The sequence below is a fragment of the Numida meleagris genome, chromosome 4, assembly GCF_002078875.1.
Source record: "Numida meleagris isolate 19003 breed g44 Domestic line chromosome 4, NumMel1.0, whole genome shotgun sequence".
Classification (NCBI taxonomy): domain Eukaryota; kingdom Metazoa; phylum Chordata; class Aves; order Galliformes; family Numididae; genus Numida; species Numida meleagris.
Genome location: NC_034412.1, coordinates 56,970,503 through 56,989,628, shown reverse-complemented (window position 1 = coordinate 56,989,628; position 19,126 = coordinate 56,970,503). Strand labels below are relative to the sequence as shown.

The following is a 19,126-nucleotide window of genomic DNA, read 5'->3' as shown; positions in this document are numbered from 1 at the left end:
GTATAGCCAAATGCTATCTTAAGCTACTGTGTACAAGAGCAGTGCTTTCAGGACTCACAGGACAAATGTCAGAATAAAGTTAAAAGCATCATGCTCCAATTCATAAGATCACACAATCCTCTGATTACAGACATCACAGTCCAAGTGAAAAGGTTGTGGCTCAGATTTCAGTGACTTCCACGCGTTTTTTCCTGTCTGTGAAAATTACACTGTGAACTACAATGATATATAATGAAATCTCTAGACTCGGTTGTACGTTTAAATGCTTCTTTTTTTTTAAACTAAACATTCATAGTTCTTACTTTTTGTTTTTCCAGTTGTATATAGATATGTTAGACATTGTTACACCTCTAGAAAAGATGGGCTCTGAAGAATTTCTTCCACGGTAAATATAAATACAATCTGCTTTTTTATGTACTGTTCTCAAGTAGGCACAGATGTCTTTTAAAGTTAGTTTAGTGCCACTTTCTGGAGGGAGAGAGGTTTGGGGTTAAAAGTGTGTGTCCTATTTGAGAACGGGAGGAGTAGGGATTATAGGGGACTCGGTGTCTTTATTTGCTTCAAAGCGGAATTTCATAACAATACTCCCATGGTTAAAAAAAAAAAACAAAAACAAAACTTGATTCTCTCCTGTTTTTGTTTCCTGCCCCTCTTCAGGGGAGATCGATATGATGCCTTGAGGGCTTGTATCGGAGAATCTCTGTGCCAGAAGCTGCATGATTTGAATGTTTTCTTGGTGAGTACAACTGACACTTAGGGTTTTTGCAAATACTCTGCTAGCACAACTGACATCACCTGAAGAGGTCAGACCTGATTAAGTATGTTACAGCAGAATAAGAGGTCCAAAATTGTCATAAACATCCATACAATAGACAAGTCCTAAGCTGCACGGCGTGTAGTGTTCTACGCAATGCCTGACTTCTGGAGCCAGCCTCATACCTGCGAATCCACTTTGGTCTTGAAAATCTCTAAGGACAAAGATTGCACGTTGTCTCTGGGCAACCAGTTTCAATGGCTATTTAGTCTTACAGAGGGATGTATTTCTTTTTACCAAGTCAGAACTTTGTCTGTCTCAATTTTTGTCCGTTATCTTTCATTCTTCTGCTGTTCATCTCCAAAAAGAAACTGGCTTTGCCTTGGCAGGAACCTTTTCCTAGAAATCAGCCACTAATATGTCCACCTCAGACTTTCTCTTCTCCAGCTTACAGAAGTATAGATCCATCATCTTCTCTCATTAGGGCAGGTGTTGCAGCCCCCTAATTGGACTTACGTAGTCTTTTTTTTTTGTTGTGTTGGAGGGCCCAAAACTGAATCCTCTATTCTAGATATGGTCTAGTGGCTGCTGAGGAAAGGAGACTAATCACTTCCTCGATCTAGTGGTTGTACTCTTTTTTTTTTTTTTTTGATATTACGCAGTATGAAGTTTGACTTAATGACTGACTGGACATACTGTTGTCTCATGTTTAGTTTACTGTCCACCAAGAACCCATCTCAGCAGCAACACTACCTACACAGGCAGTGCTGTACTTACACATGCTTCAGCTGCCAGAGCCTGTGCTTATCTGTGTTGAATTTCTTGGAGTTCTGGTAGCCTGTTAAGGACCTTTGAATGGTTCTTCTGCTCTCAGGCATATCAGCTGGTATCCTGCAATGCCACTTGTAACGTCTATTATGTTTTAGACTACCAAATATATTTGCCCACCAGTGTCGACCATAATGTCCTAGTTTGGATGCAAGGATACTGCGGGAGTCTTTGTCAAGCACCTTGCCACAATCCATGTATGACATTGCACTTTATCTCATCCCCACATCTACTCACTATCATAGAATGCAGTCAGCTTGATGCTTAACATTTTACCACTAGTAATTCATGCTGGTTATTCCTCGTCACCATCTTCTTTGTTGTACGTTGAGAAGCAACTCTAAAGAGGGCTTGCTCAGTGATTGCCTGTGGTACCAAAATAAGACTGATAAGGCTGCAGTTCCCCACAATGTTACTCTTGAATATGGATTTAATATCTGCCTTTCTCCAGTCATTGGGCACAGTCTCTGACCTCCACAGTCTTTGAAAGATTATAGAGAACAGCTTGCAGTTACATCAGCCTGCTCTCTCAAGTATCTGTGGTTGTGGTGTTCATTTTTTCAGGTTGTCCCTTACTTGATTCTTTGTGGCTACTGATAGCTCCTTTCCTTTTTCCAAACCTTCCTTCTAGGGACAAAAGCCTGGCAAACTTTGTCAGTGAAAACCAATGCAAAGAAGTCACCTCAGCATCCACCCTCACTATACCTTCAGTGCTCAGCAGCATGCTCACATTTTCCTTGTTTTCTTTCTTTTACTGCTGATACACTGACAGAAACTATTCTTTCTACCTGTGATATCCTTTGCTGGTTTCAGATGCAGTTCAGCTTTTCCTAACACCACTCTTGTGTGCCTAAGCAATGATTTTTATGATGTTCCTTTGTCATATATCCACACTTCCAGGGGTCAGTATTCTAACACTTGATTTCCTCATTCCCCCTCCTTATCTTGAACTCTGCTACTTCATCATTGCTACAGCAAAGCTACCATTCAATTTGTACGTTTCTAACCAGCTCTTCCATACTTTTAGGTAACAGATCCAGAAATGTTCTCTCTGGTTGTTTTAGCTAGTACCTGTGTTTAAGTCATTCGTAACATTCTCCAGAAGGTTCCTGAATTGTCTGTGTTACTTTTATTTAGTGATTTCACTTACAAAGACTTCTGAAAACTTCATTCTCTTCAGGTTGGCTGTGGAGCAATAGGCTGTGAAATGCTAAAAAACTTCGCACTTCTTGGTGTCGGTACTGGGCAAGATAAAGGATTGGTAAGTCACGTGCATCTGTTAATTTCACGTTGCTTATGTAGAATTAATGTAACAAGGAAGCATTAAATACTTAGGCTACTTAAGTGTTAAGTCAAAGCCTTGTTTCAGGTCAATCTCTGGGCGTAGAGACAAATGGCCTCAGCATGGAGTGAAATTATGCGATTAGAGGCAGAACACACTTGGAGTGGCCTTGCTGTATTTTGATTTTAAAAGAAAATGTATGGGCATTATGAGTATGGGCAGAACTATGGGCAATAGTGAATAACAGGAGTGTTTTGTTTTGACTTATTTTTATACAGTTTGCTTCAAGAGTATCTCTTAGTGCTACACTTAAATAAACTTCAGCTATTGCTTTTGCCCCTTCTGACTTAGGTTACAATTACAGATCCAGATTTGATAGAGAAATCCAACCTGAACAGACAGTTTCTTTTTCGACCTCATCACATACAGGTAAGCTTTTTTCTTCAGTAAACTTCTTGGACTGTTGTTCTGTTTCACTGTCCTCTGTCCCCACTGAGAGCTCAACTTGTGAATGTATGGATCTATGTCCAGAGAACAGCTGTGATGGACTCCAGTATATTTTTAAGTGATATCTATGCTGTGTTGGCGTGCCACTTATCACTGGTATCAGTTGAGTAAACTTAACTGGTCTGACCTTCGTTTGTCACTGGTGTCTTTGACTGATTCAGTGTCTCAAATGTGCAAAGATTACAAACACTGTGGTACGTTAGAAACTACCACGAATTAGCGTGCCGGAAATGCCTATTACACTGTTGAAATTCAGGGAGAATAAACTAAATAGACAGCAATGGCAAAAGTTTTCTTAAGCTACTACTAATGTAATTTGACTAAAGTGTTAGCTAGGTGCTATTGTTTGTCTTAATTTAGTCTTTATTAAGCAAGTAAATAGCCTGGAAAAAAATACATATGTTCAGTACGGCACGGATGTTTTTAACTCCTTAGAAGCAGAAAGAATATCCCTTTACTTGCAAACATGGCACAAAATAAAAAAAGATGGTCAAACCTTGATAGCAGTGGGGGGAAAAAAGGATTCCTCTGCTCAAAAGCCAGTGGATGGATTTTTTGCTTCCTGTCTGTTGGGCAAATTTGAAAATGATTTATGTTTTGGGTGGGTGACTAAATGTAAAGTGGTCTCTGCAAGCTATCAGAAGCCACGCTGTCCTGAGTTCTGGTGTTTTAAGTGGTGATCTGTAGATAATTGAATATAGTATTTTGAAGACATAGAAGTGTCAGGTTAAGAACTCTTTTCCGGTTTGGCTTTTGAAACTGGTTTTGTGTGGAATACCTAGCAGTAGTGAGATTGTTCATATATGTTTGATATCTGCACTGCGTAGTCAAAGTAATGGTAATGATTTTATCCTCTGAAAGTCATGAACTGCACCTTTCTTACAGCTCTTGGAGAGCATGAGAGGCAGTATGCAGCAGCCATTTCAGTTACTGAATACATTTATGCGGTACCTTTTATGTGCTACTTTAAATAAAAGAAGAAACAAAGTCAGCCTAAGATAAACACTTGTGAAGGAGATCATGATAAACGAATTCTATTGTGTATTTTGCATACTAGTATTTTTATTCGTGTGAATTGTTGTCTGATCAGCAAATGAAAGCAATATTTTTGTGACCAGATGTTCTTTATCAGAATATTGATGATATATACACGTGTATATGTGTGTATTTCAGAAACCTAAAAGCTACACTGCAGCAGAAGCAACTCTGAACATCAATCCTTGCTTAAAAATTGACTCATACATCAATAAAGTTTGTCCAGCCACTGAAAACACTTACAGTGATGAATTCTACACCAGGCAAGATGTGATTGTCACTGCTTTGGACAATGTGGAAGCAAGGAGATACATTGATAGGTAGGTGAACTCTGCTTTTCTATTTTTAGTCTTCCTGAATTACAACTACTTAAAAGATTTGATAGCATTTCACTCTGATTTATTCTGCTCCTTTGACAAGGTTGCTGGCTGGGAGGAGGAAGGGATTTATATTCAGGATGGAAACGACAGGCTCTGAGCAACCTGATCTAGTTGTAGGTGTCCTGTTCATTGCAAGAGAGTTGGACTAGATGACCTTTAATGGTTCCTTCTAACTCAAACTATTCTATTAAAAAAAAAACAAAAAAAAAACCGCCACACCTCTCTGCTGTTGTACAGCTGGTGCTCTTCACATGGCAGAGATCTTCTGATGGACTTAGAAATAAATAGCTGTCAAGGCCTGTTGGAGGACAGTGTAGCAGTCTTCAGATTGAATTACTTACACATGGGAATATGTTCTTAAATTTCAATGTAAACAACCCTACTTATAAAAATGAATTGTAGATTGGCTTTGGTTTATGGTGTCTTGATCTAACTTGAAGTAGCTCTTCATATTTAACCTGTTCTTTTGCTGAGTTTAGTTTAAGCCTTTTCAAGAAAAGAACAGGTTAAATATGAAGAGCTAGAAGAGCTGGTTCTTGTTCTGAAAGGTCCTAGTGTCAGTTTGGGTTATGCTCTGGTAATGTCTGCAAAGCAGGTGTAGAGATTACCCTGTCTCCTGATTATCTGTGTCTTTCCATGTCAGTCGTTGTGTAGCAAACCTGCGTCCTCTGATAGACTCTGGAACCATGGGAACAAAAGGACACACAGAAGTTGTTGTACCTCATCTGACAGAGTCATATAATAGTCACGTAAGTCGTTTATGACTATCGACTTCTGTAGCTGGTCCGATAGCTATGATGTATGATTCTTTAATTTTTTTGTATCTGTCTAAACTAAGTGGCCTATTTGAGTTGTTCAGATTCGATACTATTAGGAAGTAATTATTTCCTTGGTTTCTGAAGAAAAGCTCCACGAGAAATTAAATTTGAGCAGACTGGAGATACTATGCCCTCTACCTTGCTGGTCATTACATCTAGGCCAGTAAATTTCTCCCCCCCTCGTGTTGGGGGGAGAAAATTTTGTAATGTGACTCTCAGTCTTGAAGTGATGCCCTGAACAAATCTGAGTTTATTTGAATAAGTTCTGATTGCCACGTAAGGCCAAAGGACTTCCTTTTTGCACTACTTAAGTGCTTGACTATAACAGCTGTGTATTGTTGTCTTGAGTTAGAGGCAGCCTATCATCTCTGTAGTCAGAAAGTGACTATTTAATAGAGTTATGAAAAAAAAGTCCTAATTCTGAAGATTTTCAATGAACTGACTGTGCTTTTTTTCCCCCAAAACTCTTCTAAATAAGAATGCAAGCTGATTTTGTGCATGTAGTTTTCTTTCTTTGAGCTGTTTTCTGCCTGTTTGTTCTGTTCTTGCTGATAGTAACCACCCACAGGCAGGCAGGAGAAACACAAGCCTCAATAGTAGGCATTAGTCTGCTTGTTTCCACAAAGATGCATATCAGTTCTTTATAAATGGGGAGGGAGGAAATTGCCCTCAAACTCTTGCAGTTTTCCACAATTTAAGTTCCTATGAAACTACCATCACAAGGTAGAAATTCACTGATTGAGGGCACCATGAAATTGTGCCATTTGCCACGTAGCATTGATGTTGACAATCCTTGCAGCTTTACTATAGGTAATGGGGAAAAAAAATTGCTTGTCTTTGAGAGACAGGGTGGCTTTTACCTTGCGAGAGTATGTGAATGTGAGCTGCATATCATGGATAAACTGGCTGGTAATTGCTTCTGCTATTCGTGCATTAGGGTTGAGTTTTACTTCTGTGTTGTTCAGATTCTTCTTCATAAAACAAAATTTGTTTTATGCTTCTTTGTTTAGGCATAAATAAGCTACCTTGTTTTTTATAATAGTGGAGTTGGAAACTTGCATAGTCTTCAAGTTCTTGGTCCTATGATTAGTAATAAACATTAATCAGTCTGCCCTTACACACAACTCCCCTTAAATATAGCGGGATCCACCAGAAGAAGAAATACCTTTTTGCACCTTGAAGTCTTTCCCTGCTGCCATTGAACATACGATACAGTGGGCAAGAGATAAGGTAAGGAAATAAATTCACAGCCTTTTTGAAATAACTGTGTATTTGAAAAGGTGAGACATTTGAGGTACTTATTGTTAAATGCTGTATTGTTCTTTTTATTTTCTAGTTTGAAAGTTTATTTTCTCACAAGCCTTCATTGTTTAACAAATTTTGGCAAACCTATCCATCTGCAGAAGAAGTTTTACAGGTAGGAGAATGTTGCCAGGATAAAATCCAGAGTTTGAACTAATGCTTTATGGATTTTGTTTCCATTTATGTTAAGTATGCTTTGGTTTGTTTTCTGACTTTGTTCAGATTTTCTGAAGACTTCTTTGGCCAAGTCGTTTGGTGATCTTTCATAGGATCTTTCTGCTGCCTAGCAAAAGCTAAAGTCTTGTGTGTGGCCTGTTTCTGTAGCTCAGGGATTCTGTACATGACACAGGAATTAGAAACTGAGGGGTCGTTAGCAAGAAGAGTGAGTATCATACAGATGTGCAGTCAGCTGGGAAAAAATGAAGGGAAGATGTACTTATGAGTGAACTTGACTACCTAATAGATCCGTCTTAAACACTTACTTGTTTTTGACTATAATGGCTAATGATTATTAGGACTAAGTGGAAGTAGAACAAGTGGACCACAGCTCTGTGGAAAACCCAGAGGGAAGGGATCACATGAAGGTTAATATTCACAAAGCAACCTTCTGTTTCTGTTTACCTGCAACTTAATAAGATCATATTTGCTGTTCAACTGTTTTGTAACTAATCTTACCTTTTAAAATATTTGTTTATTTCCTTTTGCATCTAGAGAATAAAATCAGGGGAGAGTTTAGAAGGTTGTTTTCATGTTGTTAAAACGCTCAGCAGAAGACCCCGAAATTGGACTCAGTGTGTGGAACTAGCAAGAGTAAAGTTTGAGAAGTATTTTAGCCACAAGGTAGGTAGCTAGGATGTGGAAATGGGGCAGTACTGGACTGATAGGGACATGGTATCCCTAATAAATTGTTTTCCAAGTCTTTGCATACATTTCCATCTCTTCTTCATTAATAAGAAACTTTGCTTGAAATCTAAAACTGCTGCATCTCTACCTCTTTTTACTGTAGAGTTTTTTTGGGGATTTTTTGTTTGTTTTTAAGACTGCTCTATTAACTATTTCCTAATGGCTCTATCTAGGATTCTCTATGCAGTTTACATGGCATTTTTCCCAACTGACGAGGTATGCTGTTATTCCAGAGCAGCAGGATTATCTGACATTTTTTATTAAAGTACAATACCTTACTTTATCTCCCACTAAACTTTGTGTTACTCAACTCTTCATCTTTGTATCCTTGATTTTTCTTAAAGCTATCACAGAAAGGCTGGCTGAAATATGGGCCTGTCATTCTTCAAGTGTGATTCACAGTGTGTTTGGGGGAGAATGGGGGGGATTTCTGTAGTAAAGAAGTGATTATGATGTTGTATATTAATAAACATATCGCATCTGTGTTGTGATGGCAGTAATTATGTTTTGAGAGTGTTGCTTTCCCAGTTATGAATCTGTGTGCCAGAATCCTGTAGGTGTCATAAGGTTGGGGAAATGCTCTGCTTACTGTATTTAGTATTTTGCTTGGATCTGAGACTGGTAAGATCTCACCTGCCACCTCAAAGGTGTGTGATGTGTGGTGACATTGTCATCTTCATCCTGTGAATGAATGAATAAGTCACTCTGTCTATATGTACTTGTGTCTTTAAGCTCTCTGTCTTGATACAGATATCTAAGTTTTTTCTTAGCTCTAAAATTTTTCTTAACTTAAATGACTTGTGGTATGTATTGGAGTGCCTTAAAGGATGTATAAACATTTCACATTATTTCTAAAAAGGAGATTTGAATGTTGTGAGGTTGTGTCAGTCTGACAAATTACTGAAGCCACTGTCCTTTCTTCTAGGCTCTTCAGCTTCTTCATTCGTTTCCCCTTGATACACGATTAAAAGATGGAAGTAAGTACCAACACCTCCTTGTGCCTCCTGTGAATTCATGGCATGTGCCATGTGTTGCTGTTCTAGGACTTCATCTTAAGTCTGTCTTCTAACCAGGTTTGTTCTGGCAATCACCAAAGAGGCCACCTTTCCCAGTGAAGTTTGACTTTAATGATCCTTTGTAAGTATTGCTCTGTATTTTAAAATATCCTGTGAAGTTCACCCCATGGTAGAGCAATGGCATTATAGCACTACAAGTTGGACTGATATTCTATAGGTACCACTGCACAGTTCTAAACTGTGGTAAAATGGGTGAACCATCTCACACTTTCACTGCAGGTGATTTAACTCACACTGACGAGATCAGAGGGTGCTATGGGAAGTTCTGACAATATCTATCTAGCATGAAGAGGCTTAGAACAACACATTTTGTTTACTGTGTGACTAAAGAATTACTCCTTGTTCTTAGTATAGGTGAAAATTGAGATCACTGCAAGTATCAGAGTATTTTTGAGGTGGAGATTTTTATCGTTGCACTGATGTTATCTGAGAGTTTGTAGTCACTCTATTGACTGCAGAGGTTAAGAACATACAGTTAATCCTAGCATTAAATAACTTTGCACTCACAAAATGTCACTTAATTTTGGGGAAGACTTTTGAGAACCTCAGTATCCTTATTTTAGGCAACGTGCTCCGAATGTTAGAAATTCTGTTTCTCTATGTATATTTGCAAGAATTCTTCAAGTATGATTGCAAATCTGGATGTGAGTGATTAAAACTTAAAAAAGATTAAAAATTATCTTCTTCTTCAGGCACTATGATTTCATTGTGAGCGCAGCGAAACTCTTTGCTACAGTGTACTGTGTTCCTTTCACAGAACAGGTAATCAGTACTGCAGTAGTGTTCTCACTTCATGACTTGGATATATACACATTCAATTCTGATCCAGCATCCAGCTGCCTATTCTTTCCAAGAACTAATTAAAGTGATTCTTAATCTGTGCTTCAGCACTGGTTATCCAGCAGCTGTTTATACATAGTCGTCTTGATTTGAATTACAAATCAGAAAAATGCATGAGTACTGGATTAGATGTTTTCATTAAGCTCTGAAGTCTTAAATCCTTATTTTGATGGACCATTTCCTATGTAATATAATAACTGCATTAAACGATCTTTTAAAGGCATTTTTTAAGTATATTAGGAATCTTATTGAGGAGTTATTTATTACTTTAGTTATTTTTACTACTTACAGCCTCTTCGTTGCTTATCCTTTGTTTTTCATGTTAGCCTTTGTCTTCTCTAACTGGATCTTTGTGCAAGTCACATGTTTACATCTTGCTTCTTATCTCCTGTACTACTTCAAGTATTGTGCACAAGTAATGCTCCCTTATGTGCAATTAGGAGAACCTGGATAGAGCTGTGCATCCAGGTGCTGTGCAGTAAGACTGGTGCCAGGCCAGTCAGACTTGCTATGCATTGCAGAGCAAAATTCCCGGGAATGCAGAACTACCCTGCCATTTGTGCTGCTAACAGCAAAAATCAAAATATAACAAGTATTTATGCTGTCTCAGGGTGTCCCAGTTGTCTTCAGTACCATTTGAACAAAACACAGCACGTACATTTTAAATGATGCTTAAATTATATTCTAGGTTGTTTGTTTTTTTTTTTTAAGATTAGTCATAAGCTTTTGATACCCGTTTTTACATGCATCTCTATCAGTACAGCTACCATGCTGTATGTCATGCACATCTTACATTTTGTACAAATAAGTTTTTGCCTCTTCTTGTTGACATGGCTATAGGAGTAATCTTATTTCCTATAGGTATAAATTCTGGTCAGTTTGCTAAGTGCTAGGCTTCATTCCTCTGCAGGTCTTACGCACTGTGAACCTCATCTGAAGTTTCAGTGATGATGTTTCAGTGAAACACCACTGTCTGCTTCTGGGATTTTTTTGGATTTGGTATTCTTTGAAATGTTCCCGCATACAAAGTCTCTTTGTAGAGGGCTTTTTCAGTTGATGTAAATTGAAATTGTTTTTCTTCAAAACCGTAATAGGATTTGTCAGAAGAAACTATTCTGAAGATAACTTCAGCTGTGAAGGTACCAGAGTTCAGACCTTCAAACAAAGTAAGTATGATTTTTAAATTTTAAGAAAGCATAATCCACACGCAGCATTGCTCGTCTCCCGCTGCTCTGTGCTTTAATGCTGATCTGAAATAAACATGAATGAAAATGCATTTTGGGGAATCAAGTATGGGATATATAGGACTGCTTCGGCTTGATGGATCTAGGGTGTCTGTGCGCCAGATGCTAAATGCAGGGTGGATTTTTGGAGGGCTTGTCCAAATGACTTTTAGCTTTTTCCGTGCATGTGTGATGCTAAGTCAACAAGGTTTTTAAGTTTATGCAGGCCTATATTTATGTAGTAAAAGTAGTAAAATGTGACTCATGAGCCACTTCAAAGCAATCCTTGGCTAAAGTAAACCTGTCATTTCTCTCTAGGTAGTTTTGTGGAAGTATCTCTACTTTTATGTTTGTTTTTTAAGTGTTAACTTCAAAATAGCTTAAGTGTTATTGTGCAGTGGCCAGCATTTGTTATCGCTCAAAAATCACAGTGTTTCCCAGGGTAGTTTCATGTTTTCTTGCCCAGAGTTAATACTTGTCTCTTGAATGCGTGCCTCATGAAACAGAACAACAGTTTTGACGTAGAACCACAAAATGGCTGATGTTTGAAAAGACTTCTGGCAGCTGTCTACTCCAACCCAAGTGTTACGTTTCTCGTGGAAGTTTGAGTGCTTCAGTTTGTTCCTTTATCCCCATGTTCTGTCACTGGGCGCAGATTAAAAGAGTCTGGCTCTGTACTTCCTTACTACCAGATATTTATACACTTTGATCCTGCTGAGCCTTCTCTTCTCTAGGCTGAACAGCACCACTTCTCTCAGCCTTTCTTGATATGAGAGATGATCCACTGCCCTAGTGATCTTTATGCCTCTTGGCTGGACTTGCTCTAGTAAGTCCATGTCTCTCATACCTGGGAGGGAAGACTGCAGGGAACACAGAAAATTTAGTACACTTGTTTTGTACAAAGTGCATGTATTTTATTCCCTTGAACACGACACGCTCGCAGGTTGTACAAACTGATGAAACTGCAAGAAAACCAGATCATATTCCAGTCAGCAGTGAGGATGAAAGAAACGCTATTTTCCAGCTGGAGAAGTCTATACTGTCCAATGAAGCTCTGCAAAGTGAGTAATGCGTACTAGCTTTCTGGCTTAGTAACATCTTGCAACTGCACTGCTTTCAGGTCTTTGGATAAAGTAGTTGTTTAATTCTGTAAGAAGTAGGCAGCTGATTGCGAAAGCTTTCCAAAGTACTATGCAGGTAATGGTCCTTATTGCTTGACCTGAAAACTTGCAGGCATCTCAGAATACAGTGGTATATGGTTGCTTGTTATGTTCCCATGTAAGGACAGCCTTGATAACTGTGAGCAGGTAGTGGCGCGTTAAGCTTGAAGGAAGGGAAAGATCCTGAGTAGATTGCAGCTGGACTAAAGGTGCATGAGAAGGCTGAGAGTTACTTCTTACAGGAATTAATCTGAAATTGTCCTAAATTGTGAAGGCTGATAATATTCATCAGTATCTTCTAGATATGTTAAAATGTGGATGCTTGAATCTTGTTGTTGTGTTTGGTAACATGAAGAGGTCATTGGGCAAGAACTGCATTTGTACATCTTTTGTCCATGAGGGCTAAAATCTCCACAGAGGAGAGATTATTTTAGCTCTGGCCCATCCCATGGAGAGTCAGCCCTAACTTCTCTCTCCCATGCTGCTGTGTTCGTACCAATATGTTTACAGATAAACAAAGCTCATAGAGGGAGTTCTCACAGAAGAAGAGCTATATGAGTAGAGTTTAATAAGAAACATCCATGGGACCATCCCCAAATTTATTTCTAGTGTTGAAAAGGAAACGATATTCTGGACCTCTTGATAATTATTTTGTTGCTCACTTCTAACAATAGCCATGGCAGGTACTGGTATGGGAATTTCCCCTTCTAGCATGGAAAAGCAAGTACAATTACAAGTTGAGTACTAAGCTCCAGAACATGAAAAATACCTATTCAAGTTCTAGTTGCCTGTAACTTAAGCTTAGGGTGCCTTTAATTTTCTAATAATCATTTTTGCTCTTTTTTTTCGCCCGTGTACAGATGACTTACAAATGAAGCCCATTTCCTTTGAAAAAGATGACGATAGTAACGGGCATGTAGATTTCATAACAGCAGCGTCAAACTTGCGAGCCAAGATGTACAACATTGAACCAGCAGATAGATTCAAAACAAAGCGCATTGCTGGCAAGATAATTCCTGCAATTGCAACAGCTACTGCTGCAGTTTCAGGGCTGGTGAGTATGCTTCTAAAAAATATTGAAAGTAATATTTCTTTCAGTTAGGATTCCTTGCCTAAAACCACTGCCATCTGCATATTCATTAACACTACACTGACAGAGCCTCATTTAAGAAGTGGGCTTAAAAATCATTAGAGATCACAATGATGTATGTATACTATAATGATAATTACTAGTTTAATATGTCATAAATACTTGCATCTCAAACTTATATTTTGTTGTGGTTTAACCTGGCAGAGCAGGCAGCTGAGCACCACACACCCATTTGCACATTGCCCTGCAGTGGGATGGCTGAGCGAGTCAGGGGGGAAAAAAGTAAAGCTCAGGAGTTAAGGTAAGGGTTGAATAAGAAAGGGAAGCGATGTACAGCCTTCCTCCCCACGCTCCTAATTACCACCTGCCAACTAGTGATCAGCCAGCCTCTGAACTCTCCCCAGGTTTATTGTTCAGCATGAAACAATATAGTATGAAATATCCCTTTCGCCAGTTTGGGTTAGCTGTCTTAGTTCTGTTCCCTCCCATCTCCTTGTGCACCCGCAGTTCCTCATTGGCAGGATGGTACAAGAGGCTGAAATGTCCCTGACTTGTTGCAAGCGCTGCTCAGCAACAACTCAAACTTCCGTGTGGTGTCTGCACTATTTTCCTCCTAAATTCAAATGGCAGCACCGCATCAGCTACTCTCACAGCCAAAACTGGGACATATTCTTTAATTTTCTTGTGTAGCAATACAAAAGGTCAGTCTGGTTTTAGCTGTAGTCAGCCCTCACTGCTTTCTTTTCTGATTCACTGTCCAGAAAGAGGAGTCGAATATCAGTGTTTTGGTTTTTCTGCAGTTAATACCAATTTCCATCAGAGTGCCAGTGTCAAGAGTAGAAAGGATCTGTTCTGTAGTAGATCACATGTTCCCATGCACCTCAACAGAACTTCATACTTTGTTGGGAGTGTCTTGAATTGAAAAAATTTGGAGGAGTTCCTGCGTAAGGAACATTTCTGAACAGTGTAAAATAATTGCAGCAGAGTTGGTTTCTGTGGCATATTTAGGTTGCATCTTCAGACGTGATTGAATCTGTGGGTTGTACAAAGGTTCATCTGAACTACACATACTGCTCTTGTGTGGTCTCTTACCTAAGTTAGCGTTGATGATAGAACATCCATGTTTGGTCTCATGGAAGCACGTGATTCTTATTTACTGCAGGTTGCACTGGAACTCATCAAAGTTGTGGGCGGCTACCCAGCTGATGCATACAAAAACTGTTTTTTGAACCTAGCCATTCCCATAATGGTCTTTACAGAAACTGCTAAAGTAAGAAGAACTGAAATCAGGTAGGAAGGATGATGGTAGAAGGGTAATATTCTGGAAAAATGCTGTTTCTCACTTAAAACAAGTCCAAGATATATACAGTTATTAAATGCACATAATCCGATCAAGACTGTATGGGCATATGTAGCAGAAATATGATGGAATCAAAGTTCACATTCAAATTCTGGTTAAATGTTACACATATTCAGGGTTGAAGATCAGTCACTTAGTGCTTGCTGTCGAGCCCCATTAGCCATTTACTACTAACAGTGCAAGTGAAATTCTCACTGCTGCCAAGCATGTCCCATAATGCATCTCTCAAGAACTCCTTGTTTGGAAATGCAGCTCATACGCTCTTCTGTCCTAATTTTAAAACTTGTGGTTTTAAGGGGTTATTTTCTTTTTTCAGTGGAAGCTGTTGGTAGCTAGGCTCTAAAGATCTACATGAGATAAATGTGTCACTTGGTTATTAATAAACATCCTGTGTGCTCAGACTGGAACATGTGGTCAGTACAAAACCTAATTTTCAATAGGCGTGAAAACAGTGAATTCATTGCCCGCTACTATGTTTACTTGGAGTTATATTTTGTCTTGTGCTTAGGCAGGTGAAAGAGCTGGAGAAATGACAGCAGGGAGGGAAGAGATTAAGATAAAAGAGCAAGTCGCAGGAAGAGAGAGCAATTCTTTGATAGATATTTAAAGGAAATGCTTAAGTTCACATTCTGAAGTAACAATCTTTTTTTTTTAAACAGAAATGGGATATCATTTACCATCTGGGACAGGTGGACAATTTATGGAAAGGAGGATTTTACTCTGTTGGACTTCATAAATGCTGTCAGAGTAAGATGATATCATCTATTGCACTGGGTTAATGCATGATGAGAAGAAAGCGTTTTCTTGTTTGGGGTTATTGTTTTTTTTGCATTTGTCGAATTATTATTTAAACCAGAATAATTCTAGAAAGAATTTGTGTCAATGGGAGCTTGAGTCTATGTAAAAACACATCCCAACCTACTTTCAAATTCTTTGTTAATCCACTTGTTCAAATGTATATTAACAAAACTTACATCAGTGTCCATGTATTAGTGTATTTTCTGACTGAGATCTGTGGTTTTCAGTAATTAGATGTAGTATCAACATCAGTTGTATCTGCTGATCTGTGCAGTCATCACAGTCCTTTAATGCGTTTTGTGAATTCCAGGAGAAATATGGAATTGAACCAACTATGGTTGTACAGGGAGTCAAAATGCTGTATGTTCCTGTGATGCCAGGTCACATTAAAAGATTAAAGCTGACGTAAGTATAACTGGAAAGTGGATCTAGATATGCGAGTGCACCTGCAAATTATGTTGACTGGTATGTCACAAGAATGTGGGTCTGACAGCTGTGTTTTCTCCCCAAGCGGTTGCTAGTCAGTAATATTTGGGAATTGAAAGAGGGTAGTTACTTGGTAGGGGAGGGTGGGGGGAAGGTAAATTAACTTCTGTGTTGAGGACAGGAGATTTGCAAAATGCTACTCTAACTGATGAATGCCAGAATGAGAAACCAAAGAAGTCTGACAGTAAATTTTTTGGAAAATCATATGCTTTGGTTTCAGCAGAACAAGAGAAACTGATCCTTTTTAATCAGGCTTAAAACTAATGGTGATATTTATCAACTTAGTTCAGAAAGCAAGAGAAGACATTCAGGAAGGAACTAACGTGTTGGTTGCAGATTGACATTTATGGCAGTCTGTTCAAGTTTGTGGTAATTCCTTGAGATTCTAGCTCACTTCATTTTTAAAAGGGCTGAAGAAGTTTGCAAGGCTTTGCAGCGATGCTTCCTGATAGGAAATCAGGGCACATCAAACTGGAAATTTGAGAAGGTATGAAGGCAGGACATTGTTTTTTGATAGCTGGGCCTTTGCAAAAGGGTAGCTAGATGTGACCCAACACGCCTTATATGTTGACTGAACTTCGCTAGTTCAAAATTAGTCTATCACAGCTCTTCTGGTGGTTATGCTGGTCAGAGCTCACAGACGTTGCTGCAGTAAATAGATGCATTGATCAGTTGTCTGCTAGTCAGCTACATGAGAGAAAGTAGTATATGTGTAAGCAAAGCAATGAGTTGGAAGGGATGAAGAGTCCTAAGTTAGTGCTACCTTTCGGGTGCCTGGCATACAGCCTACCTCAGAATAAATTGTTTGTATTCCTTCTTACGTGGCTGTAATTTTGATTGAGTGGAGTGTGTAACAAAATCAAAGGCGTGGTTTGAAGCTGTCTTTTGTCAGAATGTTAAGAATTTCTGTTAACCCCCAGACATAATTCAGGCTTTCTGTGCAATTACAGCTTTTTTGGGGTGCTGTTACAGTCGCAAAAGCTTTATAAGATGTATACAGCAAACTCTGGCCTTGCTTGTGTGTCTTTTTTTTTTTCTTAAGATGCTTCAAATCTTTCCCCTTCTATGGCCTATCCTTTTTAATATTTGAGGTCAGGTTGGGTGGGGCTTAGAGCAACCTGATCTACTGAAAGATGTCCTTGCTATGTGAGGAGTGGTTGGCTTAGATGGTTTTTAAAGGTCCCTTTCAACTGAAATCATCCTCTGATTCTGTAATATGACAACAAGCATTGCTAGACCATCTTCATTTCAGAATTCCAGCTTTGACTGGTAACATACACTTTAGGAACAGGTTTTAGAGACGTAGTTATTCACCTTGCTCTGAATCTTGAGTTTTCCTCACACACATGTATATGATATTAATATCTCTGCTGAGAAGAGGCTAACGCTTGTGTTCTTGCAAGAGAAGTACTCTAGGGAAAGCAGCTTTCTGTCCTGCGTTGTAAAGCATAGCAAGAAGGCAATCTTTCTCTAGTGTCCTGTGAGTAATAGAAATGAATGCGTTCTTCAAGCTTGCTGCCATTTGTGCTGGCCTCGTGAACTAGTGCTCCAAGGTAGCAAGAAAATAGTTTTGAGACATCTAAAGATAGGTAATGAAAGTGAGATTGATTGAAGTATTTCTTGTGCAACTTCAGAGTATTAGCTGTATCCTTTGAGGCTTATGTTGCAGTAATAAGACTACAGAGAGCAAAGAGAGGAAGCAGCACTGAAACATGTAACGCTTACGTAGTTTAAACTCATTTTGTGGTCACTAAGGAAGATGTCCTAGATGTTGGCTGCTTTTCCCCTAATTCTGAAAGCTATTCACTTTCAGAATTCAAGGACTTGAAAAGTCTTAATTTCAGCAGAATCACTTTCCATGAGAACTGCACATCTGCTGCTTGCATTAGAGTGGATCTCCCTAATAAAGTGCTAAAAGCAGCCATTGTTGGTAGACCAAGAGTTTGATCCTACTTCCTGACCAAAATTCTGCACAGACAGCTAATTTTTTCTTGTTTCTTAGTAGGATGTCAAAGAGAAATCACGTGGGTGAGGAATCCCATCTAAAATTGCCCATTTTCTGTTGTCGTTTGTACCAAGCACTTGTTAGTGTGCAATGTAGTAGCTCACTAGCAGGCTGAAAAGTTTGTCAAAAGACATAGAATGCCATTTGCAATAGCTGAAATTGAGAAACAACTTTTGTGTCTACATTAAAAGAAGGCTCATGCTCCATTATTGTCGTTTCTGGTAGTGAAATTAATCCTTATTTAGCTCTGAATTAACACTGCCATTCCTTCTTTTATCTTAAACTGTTCTTCATTTCCTTGTAGGATGCAAAAGCTTGTGAAGCCATCAGCTGACAAAAAGTACGTGGACTTGACAGTATCGTTTGCTCCAGAGACTGATGGAGATGAAGACTTGCCAGGGCCACCAGTGAGATACTACTTTGTCCAGGAAGACAATTGATGGTAGAGATACAGAAGTCACTCCAGGACTATTTGTTTTGAAAGGAGTGTGCTAATTTTCAGCTATTAAAGATGGTACTATATATTCTTTTTTTTTTTTGGTGAAGCCTTAATTAAAACAAATGATGAAAGTCAGTGGCTTTGCGCTGAAGACAAACTGGATTTGTTTCATCTATTCCCATTATCTTCAAACTAGTTTACTCAAAGGAGGATTGGTCACTCCACAAGATGGAATGTCCAGTACAGTCCTCACCTTAAAGACAAGATTTATGTTCATTTGTGGGGAGCTGAAGAATGCAAGAAGAGTGGTGAACCTAATGAATTGTCCCTGTTTATAAATAGAGTACTGCTCAGAGAAGAGTGCAAAAACGGGGGAAACGGCCATCTTATGATACTCCTGGTGTTCTAAGAACATGTCAAATCCATTTCACGTGTTACTTTATTCTCAAATGAGAATTTCAGTCTTGGCATCCACACGAGAGATAATTCATCCAAAATGTTTAAACATCCACTTAAAAGCAAATGCATTTTTCTGTTTTGTGGGTGGTGCTCTCTTCTGAACTGTAAGTGATGCTGCGTTTCAGAGCGGCTACCCTATGTCAGTCTTCACATGGAAACTTAGGGAGGCAGGTCTTGAATAGGTGTAAATTGTCATAGCTTCCCTGAAGTCAAGACAGCTGGAATTGTTTATTATCTGCACTAAGACTGTTCCTCGGGGAAAACTGCAATATGGGGAAAGCGGAACCCTATCGGAGAGCTGAATTAACATTTTCGACAATAAAACTTTGTCTTCAAGAAAGAGAAAATAGTCAGTGTGATTGAGCCTTTCTGCCCTTACCT

The 19,126-nt window shown here is 38.9% G+C and overlaps 1 protein-coding gene across 4 annotated transcripts in view; it reads left to right on the top strand.

Moving 5' to 3' along the window:
• UBA6 (ubiquitin like modifier activating enzyme 6) overlaps window positions 1–19,092 on the top strand; it is a 31,824-nt gene extending 12,732 nt beyond the window's left edge. For 2 of the 4 annotated variants that reach the window (XM_021395101.1, XM_021395103.1), the window contains exons 16-34: window positions 318–385; window positions 658–736; window positions 2,763–2,843; window positions 3,216–3,293; window positions 4,545–4,726; window positions 5,430–5,535; window positions 6,745–6,834; window positions 6,941–7,021; window positions 7,618–7,746; window positions 8,735–8,786; window positions 8,883–8,946; window positions 9,578–9,647; window positions 10,820–10,891; window positions 11,892–12,009; window positions 12,969–13,162; window positions 14,361–14,488; window positions 15,218–15,305; window positions 15,667–15,761; window positions 18,152–18,287. In XM_021395101.1, coding sequence (XP_021250776.1) covers window positions 318–385; window positions 658–736; window positions 2,763–2,843; window positions 3,216–3,293; window positions 4,545–4,726; window positions 5,430–5,535; window positions 6,745–6,834; window positions 6,941–7,021; window positions 7,618–7,746; window positions 8,735–8,786; window positions 8,883–8,946; window positions 9,578–9,647; window positions 10,820–10,891; window positions 11,892–12,009; window positions 12,969–13,162; window positions 14,361–14,488; window positions 15,218–15,305; window positions 15,667–15,761; window positions 18,152–18,287 — 1,911 coding nt within the window. Of the gene's footprint in view, window positions 1–317; window positions 386–657; window positions 737–2,762; window positions 2,844–3,215; window positions 3,294–4,544; window positions 4,727–5,429; window positions 5,536–6,744; window positions 6,835–6,940; window positions 7,022–7,617; window positions 7,747–8,734; window positions 8,787–8,882; window positions 8,947–9,577; window positions 9,648–10,819; window positions 10,892–11,891; window positions 12,010–12,968; window positions 13,163–13,402; window positions 14,334–14,360; window positions 14,489–15,217; window positions 15,306–15,666; window positions 15,762–18,151 lie in introns of those variants that run through there. The other 2 variants (XM_021395102.1, XM_021395104.1) reach the window with 2 other exon arrangements.